The following is a 19,379-nucleotide window of genomic DNA, read 5'->3' on the forward strand; positions in this document are numbered from 1 at the left end:
CCGTAGTGCGGAAACAAACATATTTATCAAAATTTTGAAACAGATAACTGTATTAAAATAAATTACCTTTCAAAAAATACAAATTGCAGTATTGTTTTAGCCCAATTTTTTCCAGAAAAAGTTCGTTTAAATATTGAAATAATCAAACTATATATTTCTCCTATTTTATTCGGGCAATAACCTTGCATTTTAGGATAATTCGAATGATACTGTCTTATACAGTGAATATCCAACCTTAGTTTATTTGTTAAAATTATATAAAGATGGTATAAGTAGAACAGTAACATTCAGTAGTGTTGACAATATCTGGATTTCAAAGTTGCGATATATTTTCAGGAAAAATCACTATGTGTTACGATAAATCACGATATTTTCACAATATAAAAAATGTGCATTTGAGAATCTTTTTCGTTACCTAAATACAATTTATCAATACTCACGATAATATCGTATTCAATAAGTTATTGATAATATTTAAAGTATATTAGGATTCGATAATTATCGTATCTATAATGCTTGTGATATTTATCGTAGTCGATAATTATCGCGTATTTATATTTATTGTACGACATGACATTCACGATTTATTGTAAGAATACTTTTCAAAATATCGTGATATTTAAATCGATACATAAATGTTATTGCGTTAATTTAGTGTATGCTTCCTAACCAGTTTTTTTAAATTTAGAACGAAAACTAAGCAGAAAATCGAATAATATTTTTCATTATTGATTTAACAATTATGCGAATAATAAAAAGCATATTAAGAGATGAAAAATTGTTTTATATTTCATGCAATTTCTGTTTTATATTTTATGCAATTTTAACGATTTTATTCAATTGAATAGAATTTTGGTTCAAAATTTTGTACATTCTGGCACTTTAGATGTCATGTTTACTCCTCTTCTGCTCATCTCTCTGCTTAATACTAACTGCCGTAATAATAATAGCACAAATTGCCGTAAATGCAAGTAATAAATTTAAAAAAAATCTCAAATTTTAAATGGCTTCAATGCCATTCGTTCACTTTAGATGTCATGTTTACTCCTCTTCTGCTCATCTCTCTGCTTAATACTAACTGCCGTAATAATAATAGCACTAATAGCTGTAAATGTAAGTAACAAATTAAAAAAAAATCTGAAATTTTAAATAATTTTTGCATGATTTCGAAAACAAGGGCATTTAAGGAAATTTGCATAAAAGCAAACTTGCATCCTTAATCATAACTTAAATAGCCGATTGATAGTATCATTAATGTTTCGACATGCTACATTAATATAATAAAATAATTACTTGTTTCAGTCTATCTAAGAGAGACTCAGCACTATGGGCGCTTCTGGGTAACTGTGGTCGGACTGTTGGTGCTCTACTACGATCATATAAAGCTGAAGTGGAAGGGGCTCTTGTTAACCATCGACTGTATTCGGCAGACGTAAAGATCGGCGATGTCATTCGACGAGCTAAACAAACAAATATTGCATTTAACACAAAACACACAGTTATTAAACAAACATTCAAATAAGGAGGGGACTGTTCAAATATTATGAAAGTATCAAAAGGGAGGATTGGGCTTGTGATTTGCTCAGTTTTGCTCAGTAAGAAGGGTATGAATAACGCTTACGCAAGGCACTAAAATTCTCTTATTTTAAATTTTTTTAATGCAAAAAAGATTTATCAAATATGAGCGAAAAATTACACTTTAAAAACTTTTAAAAGTTTCATTTGAGGATTTAAAAAATTGGAAAAAGTTTCTTCAAGGAGTTTCAAAATTTCTCATAATTTTTTTTTTAATGTCAGTTTTGTTTTCAAAAGTGCGTTTTTTTGTTGTTGTAGAATGTACATTTTTATGTCTGATTACGTCTATGAATTTTTATTTCCAGTACAAAAAAAAGCTAAGCATTCTGTGAATTATCAGCGTAACAGAAAGACACAAATTATTTTTGCTCTCATTACAATTCGGTGGCCAACAGCCTATCCATGTTCTTGTTGTTTTGCATTACACGCTATTAGAATTTTAATGTCATTATAATAGCTGCACGAAGAAAGAGTTTTAGTCCTATTTACTACTTTTCGAGTAATTACTGGAATTAAGTTTTTGAAAAAAAAAAGCCATTTTGTCTAACTTTTAATTTAATTATTGGATTTGCAAATCTTGTAACCCAGCCAATTATTCAACTTTGCACAAAAGTTAGAATTAAAAAAAAGGCAATAAATATATGAAATTGATGAGGCAAAAAACATTTCGTTACCTCGGTCTCTTCTTGCTCTGCTTGCTGCTGGTAGCTCAGGAGCTGAAAGTGCTCCATCACTATCTGACTGTGAATCATACAATCGGACATTAGTAGGTGGTTGTTGTTGCGTTATTTGTTGAAAACGGCGGAAATCCATTTCAGACATTCGAACTCTTGGCAGTGAATTGCTACGATTTGCACCAGCACCATACGCCCTAGGGAATGCGAAAGCGGGTCTTGCAACTCCTCGTTGACGTTGCACCATAGCGTTTTTAGTACTATCTGTTGCTTCAGTATCTGAAGCACTATCGTCTATTGTCGGCCGTCGCCGATTGGTCAGTGGTACAAGAGGTTGCTGTTGAAGAGGTTGAGTAATTTCATCAGCCGCTCTAAATATAAAAAAAAGAAAAAAGAAATATAGTTGTATCATAATCGGTAGTTCTTGACCAAACAATATGAAGACGCAGCATAAACCCCTATTAATCGTTTCTCAATTGACCATTTATTGCGAATGATAGTTACGGGAAAACGACAAATGCGGGTTATCGTAAAATATCCAATAATAATTTGGAAAATTATGAAAAGCAATTCATTTATGAAAATAATAATGGAGTAATAAATTGACAATAATTATAAAATATTTTAATTGAAAAAATTATGTACTTGCTTACAAATATTTACGATGCAAAAGAAGATGAATAAACATATTTATTGAAAATATATAAAAACATTATTTCGAACACACTTTTTTCTTCTTAAAGCAAACAATAAATATTCAACATTTGTAACACATTACGGTTCTTTCTATAGATTATTGTGAATACAAAAATTTTCTCATTGTTCTTAGGGCTTCGAGGCGTTTTGGAAAGAGTAATATGGGATTCTGTTTGACCATTTTCATTGGTATTATTTGCTTCTTCAGTTTATGCAACCATTTTTTTCAATTAACATTGCAAAATTTTCATCAACTGATACGCAAACATCAAACATGAGCTGTTTTACCCAAATCATAACAAACCCTTATTTTATTCTTCATCATTGGCACCAAGAGTAACTATTAATCTTCTTAAAACGTAATAACTTAATTTGTTTTTAAATGTCAGTAAAATTTCCGTATGACAGACGTGGGAATATTCTAGATTCAAAAACGATCTTAACGAGCATTATTAACATTATAAAAACAGCATTTGTTACAAGATCGATAAAGTAAAGCAAGGCAAACGTAAAAACGAAAGATGTGAGAAGGATGAATCGAAATTCAACTTATCTCTTAAAGTTTGATAGACAAATTAACGAAGATAGGTATGGGATAAGCATAAACAGTATTTTTATTAGTGATATGAAAGGTGATTCACCACAGTGGTGATAAGCTTAGAAGAGGAATAGAACATATAATATGGTTTGAGAATTGCATAGCAACTCATGATCGGGATTGTTATCGTACGCTACTAAGAACCGGTGTTTCTCTTGCATTTGAAACACTACTTTTATTTACCTTAATTGTCTTCATTTTATATAAACTTGACGTTTTCTAGGAATTAATGTCGAAAATTGCATTCCTATAGGCAAAGAGATATCTATTTAACGTAATTTAGTGATTTGGCGGCTAACATCTTCAGTTGGTAGCCAATTTGGAGCGTTAGTCGCCATGTCAGTTTAGAATTACGATAAAGCAGCCATTTGAATGCATTTTTTTAACAATAATTACAGGGGAATGTAAAATTATCACAAAATTAGGTAATTTGGAAAAATAAAAGTGCCATTTCAAATGTGCATGAACAGCCAGTCCATAACGGGGAAGCACCCCTAATGGTGCATGATTGCATTTCCGCACATGGGTTGCTATGCAATTCTTAATCTTTGTGAACTGCTGTACCATCCTTCCAAAATTTAAAGTGCCGTGCTGAATCGTCTTGTATTCACTTGTGCAATAGAAAAATCAACGTCAGTGACGAAATAAATAAATAAATAAAAATAAATATTGAGACTTTTATATATATTTCTCATTTTCGCATGATAAGCTACTTGTTGCAAATTAAAATTTTTTTTTTCAGTTTTAAAAAGTTTATCAGTTTTAAAATTTTTATTTTATCGTTAATAGTATTTACGAAATTTTACGAAAAAAGATTCAAGAAATGATAAAAAATACTTTCACATCGAAAGAGAAGAAGCAGGGAATCGATTCAAAGCTCACAAATTTTTTTTTAATGAGGTGAAATGTAGAATTGGACCCATCATATTTATCTAAAAAGTCTATATTTGTTTTTCTGCAAGTGGAATTTAAAAAATTACGCCAAAAAAAACACCTCAGAAGACCACAGCACTGAATGAAATATCATGGCAAACTAATCTCCATAAGATTTTTTTAAGAGTAAAAATTCGTATGAGTCAAAATTTTTATTGTTAATCCAGTGCCGATGACGTTTGTACTCCATCACGTAATATGCCTATTACTGTTAATGTACTACTTCAGCTCTGACAAAATGTCACCAAAAAATCTCGTCCTTAAACAAATAATGACTCAGAATGATTCTTACTAAAAAGATGTCATTAAATCCTTTAAAGAATTAAATGCTTTATCCTCCTTATTTCATTTTAAAACCGAAGCTGAACAATGGATCCAATTTTGTTTTAACGACAATCAATGTTCAACTACGCAGCCTTTTTTATTTTGAACCCAACCTAGAAGACAAGGGAATTCCTGGAACAAACTAGCCTTCATGGAGGGTTTTAAATCATGATCCGTCTACCACTAAGGTTATTTTTAACATCAGTACAGTGGTCGGTGCGAGCCAGGAGCGAAATTTGCATCCACCAGCCATTGCGAGGGATTCGAACCTTATACACCTAATTGGGAGGCAAGCGTTCTATTCCTTTAGCCACCGCGGCTCTGTTCATTTTAATTTTATTTTTTATTTTATAACTGGTGTTAAGCAGCTGACCCAGTTCTGGGTATACAGCTATCAATGTTCAACTCCGTAGCCTTTTAATTTTCAGCAGAACCCAGAAGACAAGGGCATTCTTGAATCAAGTATTGGAACAAACTAGCCTTCGTGGAGGTCTGTTTGATTAAACAAACCTGCATTTGCGTTAGAGAGAGAGGGAAATTACGAAAAATCGCCTACTGTTAGCTCGACGCATGGAGCTAGGAGTAGATGGAGGAGACACTAGCAGAAATTCGTGAAGCCGAAAGCTCGGCAATGTTAACCGCGAAATTAACCGTCGGCTATCTTACTTACTTCAAAACATTGGCAGTTGTAGCTCGTTTATGCTTGAATTGTCGTATGTTCGGACAGTTATTATCATTTTTATTTTATTCGTTATTCGAGTAGTCTTACTTTGTCTTATTATTTTTTCTTGGACTTCTTATTATTTTAATTATGACTTCTTGCATCTTAAGGTTTTATGTTACTTTATAAAAATTTCAGCTGTAGTTTTATTTATTTCTGTCGAAGTTATTCATCTGAAAATTGATATTTTTTAAAACCAGAAAGTATCCCATTGCATTCCAAATATGAAATAGATAAAAAAAATTTAAATTTATTAAAAATCTAATATTATATACAAGTGATTGCATGTAATATTAGATAATAATAAAGTACTCCATGATTACATATANGTATTTACAACATTCTTTGAACCTGGGCACCTAGTTTGAAAGTGAGCGTCCTATCCTTAGAGCCACCGTTGCTCAAAATAAATAGACATGATAGCAATGAATAATTGTTTTTGAAGCTAACTTATCAAGTTTCATTCTTTGATGTAACAATTAGCTATAAAAATAAGCTTGCAATGAGAATTCATTATAGTTATTAACTAGAAATAAATAAAATCTATGACTACTAAGTTTTCATTTGTGTAATTGCTTAGTTTAAGATCATGCGATACGTAACAAATAAGCAGTGATTTTAGACCTGCAAGTATAAAAAGCTAATGCATTGTTCATTATTCACCTAAACATAACATTGAAAGTGGTCATTAACATGTTCTAAACTTTAAAGTTACGTAATGTCAGGGAACTCTTTATTCTGAAGAGTCTAATGCTCATAGACAAACATGGTTATCTTAGTCGCCCAGAGTGAAACAATTAATTAAATTCAATATGCTAAAATTGTAAAGAGAGAGAAATATTTAAAGTTTGTCTAGACGCAATTGAAACTAGCTGCGTGTTTGGTATCTACTGTTTTCACATTTCCCTCCTTTCTTCGTTGTTAAGAGTTTTTAACAATTGCTTAGTAAACCTGCTCTTTCACTTAAGATTTATAAACTGTATAAAAGTTTGGAAACAACATTTACTTAAGTAAAGTTTAGAAATGTTATAAAATCTCTAAAAGATTAATCAAAATCAATTTAGTTTTATCATAACTAGAATATTCTATTTCAATTAGGTTTGATATAAATTGATTGCAGTTATTTCTGTAAAATGTTATAATTTCTTATTCAAAAATATAAAGTCCTTAAAATTTAATACTGTAAGAGCTCTAAGCGACTTATCAAAATCAATTTCATTTTCCCATAATTAAAGTATTCTAGTTCGGTTTGATTTGATCCTAATTGACTTCAAATTAAATAGGTTATTTCTGTTAAATGTTATAATTTTTTATTCAAAAATAACAGGTTTTTGATATTTATTATTGTAAATGCTCTGAAAGGCATATTAAAATCAATTTAATTTTCTTATTATAAAAATATTTTAGTTTAATTAGATTGGACCTAAATTTAATACGAAATAAATCATTTATTTCTATAAAATTTGATAATTTGTTTATTCGAAAATAACAAGATTTTAAAATTTAATTCAATCGGATTCACGCATTTCAATACTTTTAGAGTAAATAAGGTATGCAAATTTTACATGCATTTAGATAAAGTAATTCCGCTTCAGCTAGTTGTATATTGAAGTCAGTGAGGTTAAAGCTTCACAATTTCTAAAATAATGATATTATTATAGTGTAGCAATGAAGCCAACATCGCGCACTAACCACTTTTACTTCCAAGACTATCAGAAACTGAGTAGGAAGGACTAGGGATAGAACCTCCATTCTTCGCAACATTACCATCACAACTCGTGCATCGTTTGTAAAACTTAGAAAATCTTTATAGACCACAGTTTCATTCCACAGTATTTGACTTCAGACGTTCGGTATGTAAAAAAATTTAATTATTTTTTTAAAAAAAACTATTGGTTAATAGTTATTTTAGAATAATTGATCATATGATGTATTTAGCTTACAAATGTCAAACATGAAAGTATTTTCAAATGTATTTTCGTTGTAACAAAAAGAAAACAAACTATTGACTGTAAAATATTTCATACCCACGGAACATCATAGTGAATTTTGCGGCTAATGCTAAGTCTATGGAGTAATTCGTGAATTTATTGTAAAGAGTGTACAAAAATTCTCACATAATTTGAAGTTTTAGCCATTAGTTCAATGTTGTCAACGAAAAAAAAAATTATGACTGTTGTACATCTAATTCTTAAGGGTTTAAAAAAATTAAGCGCTAACAATGAAATTCAGCAATATTTCTGAAAACAATTAGTAAAACTGTTGACTCAGGAGTGCGTAAATGCCAGCAAAACAATGGAGTCCATTTCCTCTGTATATTATTTTATACATAATCCTATGCATACTATAGGGAAAAAAATTGTTAAAATTTTTTCTGTATACCATAGGAAATTTTTTTTAAATGTATACTAGAGGAAAAATTTTTTAAAAATTTTTGTGTGCATACTATAGGAAATTTTTTTTAAAATTACAATTTTGTGTTTTCTATCAAAATTATGAGAATCATGGAGCTCCTTGTGCAGAAAAGTGTGAATTTTGAGCTTGGATTAATTTTTTCCAGAGAAAAATAAGGACGTAAATATAATATTGAAGTAAGTTAAATATATTGTGGCGTTGCGGATAATTCAGAGGTTTAGTAAATCTCTAATTTATAAGAAATATTGCCCTTTCTTTTTAGAAAGATTATATCATTACAAGATCGTATTTCTTTTCATCGAATACAAAAAGTCCCATTATATTTAATGACTAACTTTCTGAGATATTTGTACCAGAAAATCGTAGTTACTCAACAGATTTGTCATTACTCACGAAATATAAGATGGACGATATTCAGTTACTATGAACATCATCTCCTGTAACTAAAGCCTCTAAAGATCTTAAAAATAACTTTTTCCGAGACATTTTACGCTCATTAAAATTCGTCATCGGATCCTTTCAATAATGATAATCGCTTTGTATTATTTAATTACCTTAGCTAAGAGAAGAAATAAGATCGCTAAAATAAAGGAACTCTCAAAAATATTTACTATGACAATATGCTTACTCATTCAAAAAATTTTTGAAAATGGTTTTGAAAAGTTATTTTATTATTCGAGAAAATAATTATAGTTACACTTATAACACTTTAGAGCACTTAAATTGAATTATTAGAAAAATCCAATATTTCGAGAAATCCTGCGTGTCTTTCACATTCAGTGCGCAACATTGAGTACATTGAGCGCTTTCTCAAACTTTCACAAATGTGATACACATGCAACATTATCTAATTTTTTTCCTATTTTTATTTACAAAGCATCCTGCATGTACAACGCCCTATTTTTATAACGCGATATTAGTCAATTGTCTTACATCGGATCTTTTTTCATTTACAATGTATGGTTTTTTATATTTACAACGAGTATATTTTCTTTTACAACGCATCTATTTTTATTTGCAGTGTATTTATTGTTATTTACAAGTCCTGTTTATATTTATTACATACTATTTTTTATTTACGACATAACTTTTTTATTTATCGTGCATTATTTACATCGCGTCTAGTTTCATTTACAACACGTGTATTTTCATTTACAACCGATTTATTTTCATTCACAGTGCGTAGATTGGTATTTACAACATTCTGTTTTTATTTACATAACATCTAATTTAATATACAACATACCTCTTTTATTTACCATAGATTATTTACAACGCGTCTATTTTAATTTACGACGCGTTTATTTTAATTTACAACGCCTTATTTTTACTTACAACATCCTATTTTTATTTGCAGCAAGTCTATTTTCATTTTATTTACAACGTATTTTTTTATTTACGACACGTCTGTTTTTATTTAATAAGTACTAATTTTTTACAACGCTAATAAATATTCATATTTTTATTTTTCATATTATTTTTTTCATTAAAACACGACATTTAATTTTCGCTTCGTTTCCAATTTTTACAATGATTGTTAACTTTAGAAAAATTGTTTCGTAAATTTTGATTTTCTGTAACTTGAAATGTCAAAGTTAACTATGCACTATAGCTTAGATATTTTCCTTCAGCAAATGTCGAAGTTTAAATAAAATACGAGATAAGGAGTTTTCGACATTTATTGGAATTTGTAAAAAGAAAAAAAAGAGCCTTTCTTCATTTTCCATTTGGAATGGTATTGTTTTGATAGTTATATTGCTTTCGTTTCTGAAAGATCTGAAAAGATTAAAAATGGAAATTTATCACGTGCTTTATTCGCATTCTAAAAAATCGATTTCTTTTAACAGAGAATTTTGGCTCGACGCCAAAACTTTTATTAAATCTGCCTGTTTAGTCGTTTTAAAAGGATATTTAGAAGTTCCATAACTCATTACAAACAGATAAATTACTCGTAATCGATTTTACACACTTTGAATAAGATAAAATGTCACACGCAAGGAAGCTTTAAACTATTAATTTAATCTTATTATTTAGTTAATAAAAAAGTTTTTTGTTACTTTTTTCTTCACTTATATGAAGCAGGGAAGGAAATGAAACAAAAGCCTTTTGGTTTATGATGTGGTTTTAAATGTTTTGTGGTATTGTTTTCTTCATTTTGATGTATTTGGGGTAAGGAAAAAATAACATTTTTTAGTTACCGTATTTCTGAGTTAATTTATGAAAATCCTGATAATATTTTTTTAAAAATGAAGATTTTTCTTTTAACCAAAACTAAGTGCACAATGTTAAAGCACTATGAATGCTCTAAAATTATCAGTAAATCCAATACTAACAAATTTGTATTTTTTTAAATTAATATATATATATTATTAATTGTATGTTATCACCGTACTTGATATATATTTTAGAATCCTAATCAAAATCTAAGAAATTAATTATCGAAAATTAATATCTAACGAAGAAAAAATAAAAACAAAAAGTTATGAAATAATAATGATTTATTAATGAGGAAAGCGAGTTTGAACACATTGAACCATGTTTGATTACCGGCAGAGAGTTTACTTATTAAAGTAGAATATACTGCTTAAATGCTCCCTTCTTTATTTTAAAACTACTTCAAAATTTCCAGTATGGATAACTGGCTTCAAAATTTCCAATATGCTTGAAAATTGATATTAAAATTTCTCATACGATTTCATACTGGTTTCAAACTTTCCAATTTATTAAAAAGGAGGTATCAAAGTTTGCAGTAAGGTGTCATTCCAGGCTTTAAAGTTTCCGGTATGATTTCATACTAGGTTTTAAATTTCCAGTGTGCTTATACTGGATCTTGTATCATTTTAACTAGTTTTTAATACTGGTATTTCGAATTTTTTTCCAATAGGGGAATAGGAGCTTATTCGATTTTTTTCCTACTTTGACAATTTTTCTTTTGCTCACAATTCATCTGATATCGCGAAAGTTTATGCAGTTGTAATAGCTTTACAATATACAACTTTCACAGTTACAACTGCATTGGCCAACATACTAAAAATATCCCATTTTCATACGCATATCAATTAAGTTCTCTCTATAACAATTTTTCAATGTCTGCGTTAGCAAACCATTTGCATAAATCTAGCTTAATTTTGGATTTGGATTAAACGGATTTGGATTGAAGAATTAGATTAAACGAAGAGTTAATAAATAATTTTCTTGGATTAACTCTATGGTTAATCCAATTCTTTCTATAACAATAAATCACGCCACCACCAATAAGTTTAGGTGAATTTTATAGTTTTGGTGAATTTTATAGTTTTGGTGAATTTGGCCAGAATACTATGTTAACTCATTAATGCCCTTGTTGTATCTTTACTCCAGCGCCATCTACAATAACGTTTTGTAACAGTCAGAGTCGCAATAAACAAGCTGCTAAAAGGTTGTGGTGGTGCTCTTTTTCTTGTCGTATTCCAATGCTAGCATTTACCAGATTTAGAAAAATTACTATGTTTAGGTCTTACCAGCGATATTACAGTCCACGCTAATTAGAAGTGAAGATTCATGGATAAATTATCCCCCTTTTGTTACCCCGCACCAACATAAATTTTGTGATCCCTTTTTAAAAACATTTCTCAAAATGCGAAACAGGAATTAATTTTTGACATAAACTTGAGATAAATTATTTTTAAGTATTCCTTCCTCTGAAATACCATAAAAGGTAACATATACTCTGTAGTAAAATTCCTGCACGAAATAATTTTTGTATTTAACAGATTTTTAACAAAAAATTAAAAATGATTTTTTATTGATTTATCAGAAATATGCAGTATAGATTATATATTGAATTGCATGTGGAGTAAATTGCCTCCGCGGTTTTCCAGGCACATACGCAAACGCATGACAAAATTTTCAATGACCATTTTGCCTAAATATAGCTGAATTTCGTTGATACAGAACTTATTTTCTTCTTTTAAACTGCTGGTTTTTCAAGGGCTTATTGACCTAAAAAACTGAGATTCTACAACTATAAATGACATCATCTGGGCTGCTAATTCTGATCACCAAAAGGAAAAATTATTTAATCAGGAATTTTCTCAACAAGAAAACGCGTCATTTTTTCGGGTAACACATTATTCTTAGTAATCATAAGCTGTCAAAACTGCGTCACTTTTTTTAGGCAATATTTTAGTGCAGCAATAGCCCGAAATTAAAATCTTTCTCGATTATTGAAACACCCTCTATCAAACTTCTGGTTGATAATCAAGTCTTTTTAAGTACGACTCGAATATATTTTTTCGTATTGTCAAGAAAAGAAGTCTAAAGTCTGTTTAATTATATGTTACTCAATTAATTTATATTTAGCAATTAATTTATATTCAACAATTAATTTATACTTAGCAATTAACGAATATTTAGCAATTAATTTATATTCAGTAATTAATTTATATTCAGATTAATTTATATCCAGCAACTAATTTATATTCAGCAACTGATTTATGTTTAGCAATTAATTTATATTCGGGAATTAATTTATATTTAGCAATTAATTTACATTCAGCAATTAATTTACATTTAGCAATTAATTTACATTAAGCAATTAGTTTATATTCAATATATATTCTGTTCCAAAATCTCTCTCTCAGTTTCTAGCTTTAAATTATGGCGAAAAATGCGATTTTTATTGAGAAATATGTAGCTTAAAAGAGAGTCAACTCAAAATTGCAATAAAATATTTAAAAAAATTCAATTAATTAAACTGAACTAACTATTTTAGCTATTTTTAATCACGCAAGCATTTCTAAATTTCAATTTTAATTTTTTTTGCATATTTTAGAATACTTTCATATTGCGTCTTTTTAAAACTTTGGTGATGGAACAAAATCCACTAGACTCAAATGATAAGAGATTTATTTGTCCTTTAACTGTCCAAAATGTTACTTGAATCAAATTCCTTACCTTTCTTATAATTTTTCATTGCTATTAAAAATTTTAATTAACGACAGTAAAGCCAATTTTATTTTTACATAGAACACTAAAGGCATACAAACAGAGAAAGTCATTAAATATTATTTTTAAGGTCTGAGATTAAACCGAATGTTGTCCAACATATTGATTGCTCTGGGTCTCAGAAGGTTAAATAAGTACGCAATATTATATTTAGCAAATACTTTTTATTAAAATCACATGCGATTTAAGAATTTGATGTGTTTTTTAACACTTATAATAAAGTCTCAAAGTTTCAGGATATTTTTTAAATTTTTTTCAAACAAAACAAAAAATTTTCATTAAAAAATTTTTCAGAATTTTTTCAGTTTATTCACGAGATATTTAATCCAGCGCGAGATTACTAAACAAAATATATCTGAAAAATTCTGACTTTGGTATAAGTGAATTAATTTTTTCTAGCTATGCCAACATTTTGTGAAGAACTAAATTGTATCAATAAAATATCTTTTTTCTCACCTTACTATCGTTTTTCTTTCTTTTTTTCCTTTTTTTCAATAGCAATATCATCTATGTATTTACTACAGTACTCGTAGTTCAAAAATGAGTGAAATATAATTCATTTTCTTAACTCTGCTTTTCCAACAAAACAAAAATAGATATTGTCCAATATCCAACAATTTTGTTCAATTAAACCTTATTCGTATTTGTGACTCAAGATACAGATATTACAAACCAACGTTGAATCGAATCCTTATTAAAGGGAACCATCGATTTCGCGAATAAAAAAAGCATGGTGCATTATGGGTATTTCTGCTTTTAAGATTATGATTTTAGATGGAAAAAAATGGACACACGTTATGATAGAAGTTGAGTTTTAAATTGAAAAAAGGTATTTTTTATATTTTACTCATTTCGATGGATTTTTATTTCATTTTAATTTTATTTATTTTTATTTCCACCTTTCAGATCGAAATAAAGTTTTTAAATAAGTATGTTGTTTATGAAGTTTTTTTTCCAATGCTCGTCGGGGGAATCTGAAGGGCAGATTTGTTGGCCTCTTTTCCATGGGCACCATATTAGGTGTGCCAACGTTGCTCCCGCTGTAAGGACAGATGTACAGTGAATGAAAGAATATCCATGCTTTGCCCGGGATTTGAACCTATAACCTTTCTGATGCAAGACCAGTTTCCTGACCCCTACCCAGGCTGGTCGGCTATTTTAAGAAAGTTAAGTATGTAATTTTCTAAAATACTATAAAAATATTAAAATTTTCTATTATACCTTCTAGGTCTGCCTCTTCTTTGCATAGTTACAGAAAGTCCAGATCCAGATCGCCTAAGAGGTCTTCCAAGAGAATAATATCGATCAAAGGAATCAGATCCTAAAGTTGAAATTCGTTGCTCACTTTCTGTTCGCAAAAGCCTGGTTTTTAAATTCGGGTCATCTAGATATCGATATCTATCAGGCAAACTGCGCTCACTTCGGGGATGGATTTGTTGCTGATGGGGTGGAAAGAATAATCGACGGGGATCACTTGGTTCTGCATGAAATGTGTGAACCTGCAATATTAATAAGGTTTTGTTTACATTTATATTTTATTTAATAGTTGTATAGTGAGCAAAAAATAAACGAAACACCCTGAATAGCTTTTGATCTGATGGCTTTTCACGTATTTGGACTATTTTAATAGTTCAGAGGGGTAATCGCAAATATGCTAATTAGTTAGTGCATGCGATATTTTAAGTTTGAAATTAGACACAAGAACGAACTCTCTTTGAATAAACGTAATTTTTTTTTGATGAATTTGGACCCCCATTTCTGACCCCCAAAATATGGAGCATAGCCGCAATCTGGGAGATATGGGTCACAGTAGTTAGGTCAAGAGAGTCGTCCAAAGTTTGGACCCCTTAATGTGAATTTTTTTTCGCACTTCGCCAATCTCGAGAACTTTTTAAATGAATTGAAAAATCTTTGCACGCAATAAAAAAGAAACGTACATACTGAAAGAACGCACTGAAGAACGTACGTACTGAAAGAACATATCTGTTTTCAGTCGGATATGGATTCTTTACCCTCAAAATATCAATTCGCAATCTGAGAAATATTGTCCTTCTGAGTCCGATTTCGTAACTTTAAATATCGTCTGTTCTTACTAATTAGCATATCTGAAGTCCCACCCATCGAACTGAAGAATGAGCCCTTCTACGTGAAAATCCTATCATTAGATCAAAAATTACTTAGAGCGATTCTGTTTTTCTTCTTTAGCATTATACTCATTCAAATAAAGCAAGAGGCAGCAATTCTACAATGCTTAAAAAATGGCATTTTTTTGGTAAAACTACACTTTGGAATGAAAGCACTTTCAATTTCATTAGTTTGGATAAAAAACATGCAAAAGATCAACCATGCTAGTTTATCCACTGACTCAATACCGTACAAGAATATCTAATACGCTGAAAAATATCATTCCCAAAATTGCTGAGAACTAAAGACAAGGCGTTTAAATTAGAAATCAAAAATTTTAATTTCATTTTAACGGTAATAAAAGACATTTTTAAGTCGACTAAAATAAAACAATAGTGAAATTTTTTAAATCGAAGATAAATAAAATCTAAATAAACAAATCCAAATTCGTTATATTTAATAAACCTACGTTATGAGTTCCAACTTGTTCTGCTAATGACTGTAATGTTGTTGGGAAACTAGGTTGAGGTTTCGGTTGTCTGGTAAGTACTGAGCCTCTTTGTTCATCCCACATCATTCTAGCTTCTTCTTTTGATTTCGGGGGACCTTGTACATTGTAATAGTATGGAGCAACCTAAAGTAAAAGATTTTTTTTTTTTTACAATGCTACTAATAAGAATTTTATTATTCGAATTTTAAAACATATTAAAGTTAAAATATGGGAATAAAGCAGAAATGTTGCTACAAAAATTAATTTGTTTCTTTTTAAAACACTATTAGTGCTATTTTGGCGTTATATGGAGAATGTCCTAAAACTCATGGTGCATACGTTAGGGGTGATAGAAGACAACTAGACAAGAGTAAATCACCATACAATTCATAGTCGGAATGCTAGAGAAGAAAGATGCTGTGACACGAAATGACGAGAAGTTGTTGTTGTTGTACATTTACGTCGCACTAGAGCTGCACAATGGGCTATTGGCGACGGTCTGGGAAGCATCCCTGAGGATGATCCGAAGACATGCCTTCACAATTTTGATCTTCTGCTGAGGGGATGGCACCCCCGCTTCGGTAGCCCGACGACCTGCTCGAGAAGTCGAGCACTTTACGGTAGAAGAGTTTAACGAGGACCAATACCGCACACCCTCGGTCCCTACGCAGGCTGATCCAAGTGACTTCGGTGATCTGCTGGGAACCGTGTCTTAACGATCAGTCCACTGCGGGACCGAAATGATGAGAAACAAGATGGACAGAGATGGAATGAATAGAAACCGATAAAGAGAAGAGAAAAATTTTATTCTACGAAATAAAATTAAATAACATCACAGGATTATCATTACTTATCATTTAATTATTATTTGCTCCACAACAATGCATGGCGGGATATGAACCCTCTACCTCCACGCTACAGAGCGTTTGACGAAATGGCCGCTCAGCCATAGAAGCTCACCACACTCAATACTTACAAACTATAATATAACTATAAAAACTGCACTTTAATATTTAAAGCAACTCTTATAAAAGGAACATAAATTTAGATGATAATGTAAGCGTTAGTGAAACACATATTTCTCAGTAAATAACAAATTGACCGTTTTTATAGTCTGGATTTTGTAAAAAGAGTAAATTTGAAGAGAGCAGAAAAGCGTGAAGATTGTACTTACATCGGGTCTTTGATTAGCTGCAGGATGATGTTGCTCCAACAGAACTTGCGTCCTTCCAGGTGGACCTCGTACCCAATCATTATTTCCAGGATAATCATCATTAGCTTCTTCGAGAAACTCTTTTTTTACTACAACTACTGGTGGTCGCACTTTGTCTATTGCTGGTCGTGCAGTAGTCATTCTATCACTTATTCGTGACCGAATGGTTAACACTAAACGGCGAGGAATAGACATAATGATGACAACATCATCTAAGCTTACATGACGAACGTCCACCAGATTAACGGCCAATATTTCATCTTCAACCTATTTTAAAAATAAAAAAAAATACAACGAATTAAAAACATTTTCTTGACTTTTATTCACACAGTGCAAACAGAAAAAATATGAAACGCGCATAATATGTACTAAAGATTACTTTCAAACTGCATGCATCCACCGGTTCGTCCCGACGCAGCGCTATTATATCCCTAATATTAGATGGATATGTTTTTGTTCCTAATGCCACTTGCCAACGCCAGCAAGCCTGCTTGGTGAAACCGAGCGAATTTAAGGCAGAGGGTGCGTTTCTTGTTTTTCAGTGGCGCCATCTATGGCCAAGAATACAACTTCTGCCACACACGTGTCACAGCAGGTCACACGTATAGGGCGGACACTTTCATATATCCATGCATTCATCCACAGATCGCAATTTTGACCGGAACCAGGAAACAATAAACCTCCAATTCAGTACTCCCTGAGGTATGATTTGTTATGGGAACATGGAGAACTTCGTGACCCAACAGATTTAACGTGTACCAGTCACAATTTACTACACGGGGAGTCTTCGGTCAGCGGGGATCGAATTCGCGACCTTTCGGACATAGGCCCATTGCCCTACCAACCAGGCTATGCCGATCTTAGGTGGATATTGTATCAGAATACACAACGCGAATAGGGCGGAGTCTTTTAACTGTTTTGTTTTAAATGTTTATGTTTGCCTAAGTACGGTGATCTCCAGAGAAAGAAAAGAAGTTTAACCGGTTCTATTATGTAATAACCTCTTTTGTGTACGTTTGAGAAAGAGAAAACCTCTTCGTATACTACAGAGACGGTTTTTGTTTAGATTCAGAGAAATGATGAAGCAGTAATATGAGGAAAATATTTACGTTTCGGCATTAAGTTCAGTTAAAAGTTAACATAACTACGTCAGAAAATGAACTAGATGGTCATTAGCCGTTGGAGGTTTTCGTGGCTCTTTCTAGCACACATACGGGGTAATAGACAACTAGTCAAATTTTCATTTTGTGACATAGCTATTTAACTGTTAACCGATCATAAAGTCAAAGCATAATGCCATCCCCTCTGCAGAGGATCAAAATTGTGATGGCATGTCTTCGGATCATCCTCAGGGATGTTTCCCAGACCGTCGCCAATAGCCCATTGTGCAGCTCTAGTGCGACGTAAATGAACTACAACAACAACAACTTTCTCGAACATAAACAAAGCAGAGCTTGCTACGTAATTGAACCGGTTGAAACCCTTACCTTACTTCGGAAATCACCTTATGAGGCAAACATAAAGAATCAAAGCGAAACAGTTTGGAAGCGCCGTTCACAATGAATATTTCACCCAAAGTCTTCCAGGTGGATCAGAGGTTAGAACCCTTTTGCCGTTGTACTAAACGTGACATGTTTTATCTTGGCTTGTTTTAATAAGATTTCCCTTGTTTTCTGGCTCAGATTCATGATTATAAGGTTACGAATTTCATCATTAGTAGAACCCATTTACTTAACTCGTTTACTCAAACATAGTTTCTTATTGTCATTTAAATTAATAAATGATTAAAATATCATTGGATCGTGAAGAAATTTTTTTTTACCATTTTAATCTTCTTCTCTTTTTTAATACTGTTTTCTTTTCAATTATTTTAGTTCTTTTGTAAAATTAATATCGCACTTCCTTTAATGAGATAAAATATAACTTGGGGGTTTCTCAAATTGCTTTCTAATCATTCCAAACAGACAGCGCCAACAGCTCATATTACTGTTGCAATCACTTTATTAGAAATTTATTTCATCAGCAATATGTTTTCAACATTATAACAATTTTTCTGCCATGATCCTTTTTATAGTATTTGCCTTTTGAAGACATTCTTTTACAAATAAATTACAAAATAAGAAGTTTTAAAGAGAAAAAAAGTTTCATATTAAGGTTGAGTTTTTGAAAAATGTAAATTCATTATAAGATATTCTATAACATTTTTACTGTTCCAAAAATGTTTGAATAACATTTTGAAAACAGTAAGTCGAGGTATTTTTTTATTTATTAAAATTGTTGATTTTTTAAAATAGCTTAAAAATAAACAATCAATTAAGAAATTATTGTCGAATTGTTCTTACATGACTCAAAAATTAAACATTAAAAAAAAATGTTTCTATTCAGCTGAGCTGCGCACAAAGATTCACATTTTATCCGAAGATGGCTAAATTCTTTATCAAAATATGTTCTGTTCAAAATATGTTAGCTCTATTAAGAACAATAGGAACAACAAAACGCACAAGAAGGACAAAATGCCTTTCATAGGTTGACCAAAATTTTTTGCTCGCCAGTGTATATTAGCATATTAGACAACAAATACCACATTTCCTATTAATAGTAATAGGTACTGCGGTAATATATATATATAT

At 30.8% G+C, this 19,379-nt stretch overlaps 1 protein-coding gene across 1 annotated transcript in view; it reads right to left on the reverse strand.

Moving 5' to 3' along the window:
- Positions 1 to 19,379, reverse strand: part of LOC107453838 (rho GTPase-activating protein 100F) — a 97,907-nt gene that overhangs the window by 23,534 nt on the left and 54,994 nt on the right. Inside the window, exons 4-8 of the mRNA XM_016070801.3 lie at positions 16,711 to 17,016; positions 15,516 to 15,680; positions 14,144 to 14,421; positions 2,250 to 2,620; positions 1,294 to 1,460 (exon numbers count right to left, since the gene is read on the reverse strand). Coding sequence (XP_015926287.1) covers positions 1,294 to 1,460; positions 2,250 to 2,620; positions 14,144 to 14,421; positions 15,516 to 15,680; positions 16,711 to 17,016 — 1,287 coding nt within the window. The remainder of the gene's footprint in view (positions 1 to 1,293; positions 1,461 to 2,249; positions 2,621 to 14,143; positions 14,422 to 15,515; positions 15,681 to 16,710; positions 17,017 to 19,379) is intronic.

Source organism: Parasteatoda tepidariorum, chromosome X1 (assembly GCF_043381705.1).
Source record: "Parasteatoda tepidariorum isolate YZ-2023 chromosome X1, CAS_Ptep_4.0, whole genome shotgun sequence".
NCBI classification, from domain to species: domain Eukaryota; kingdom Metazoa; phylum Arthropoda; class Arachnida; order Araneae; family Theridiidae; genus Parasteatoda; species Parasteatoda tepidariorum.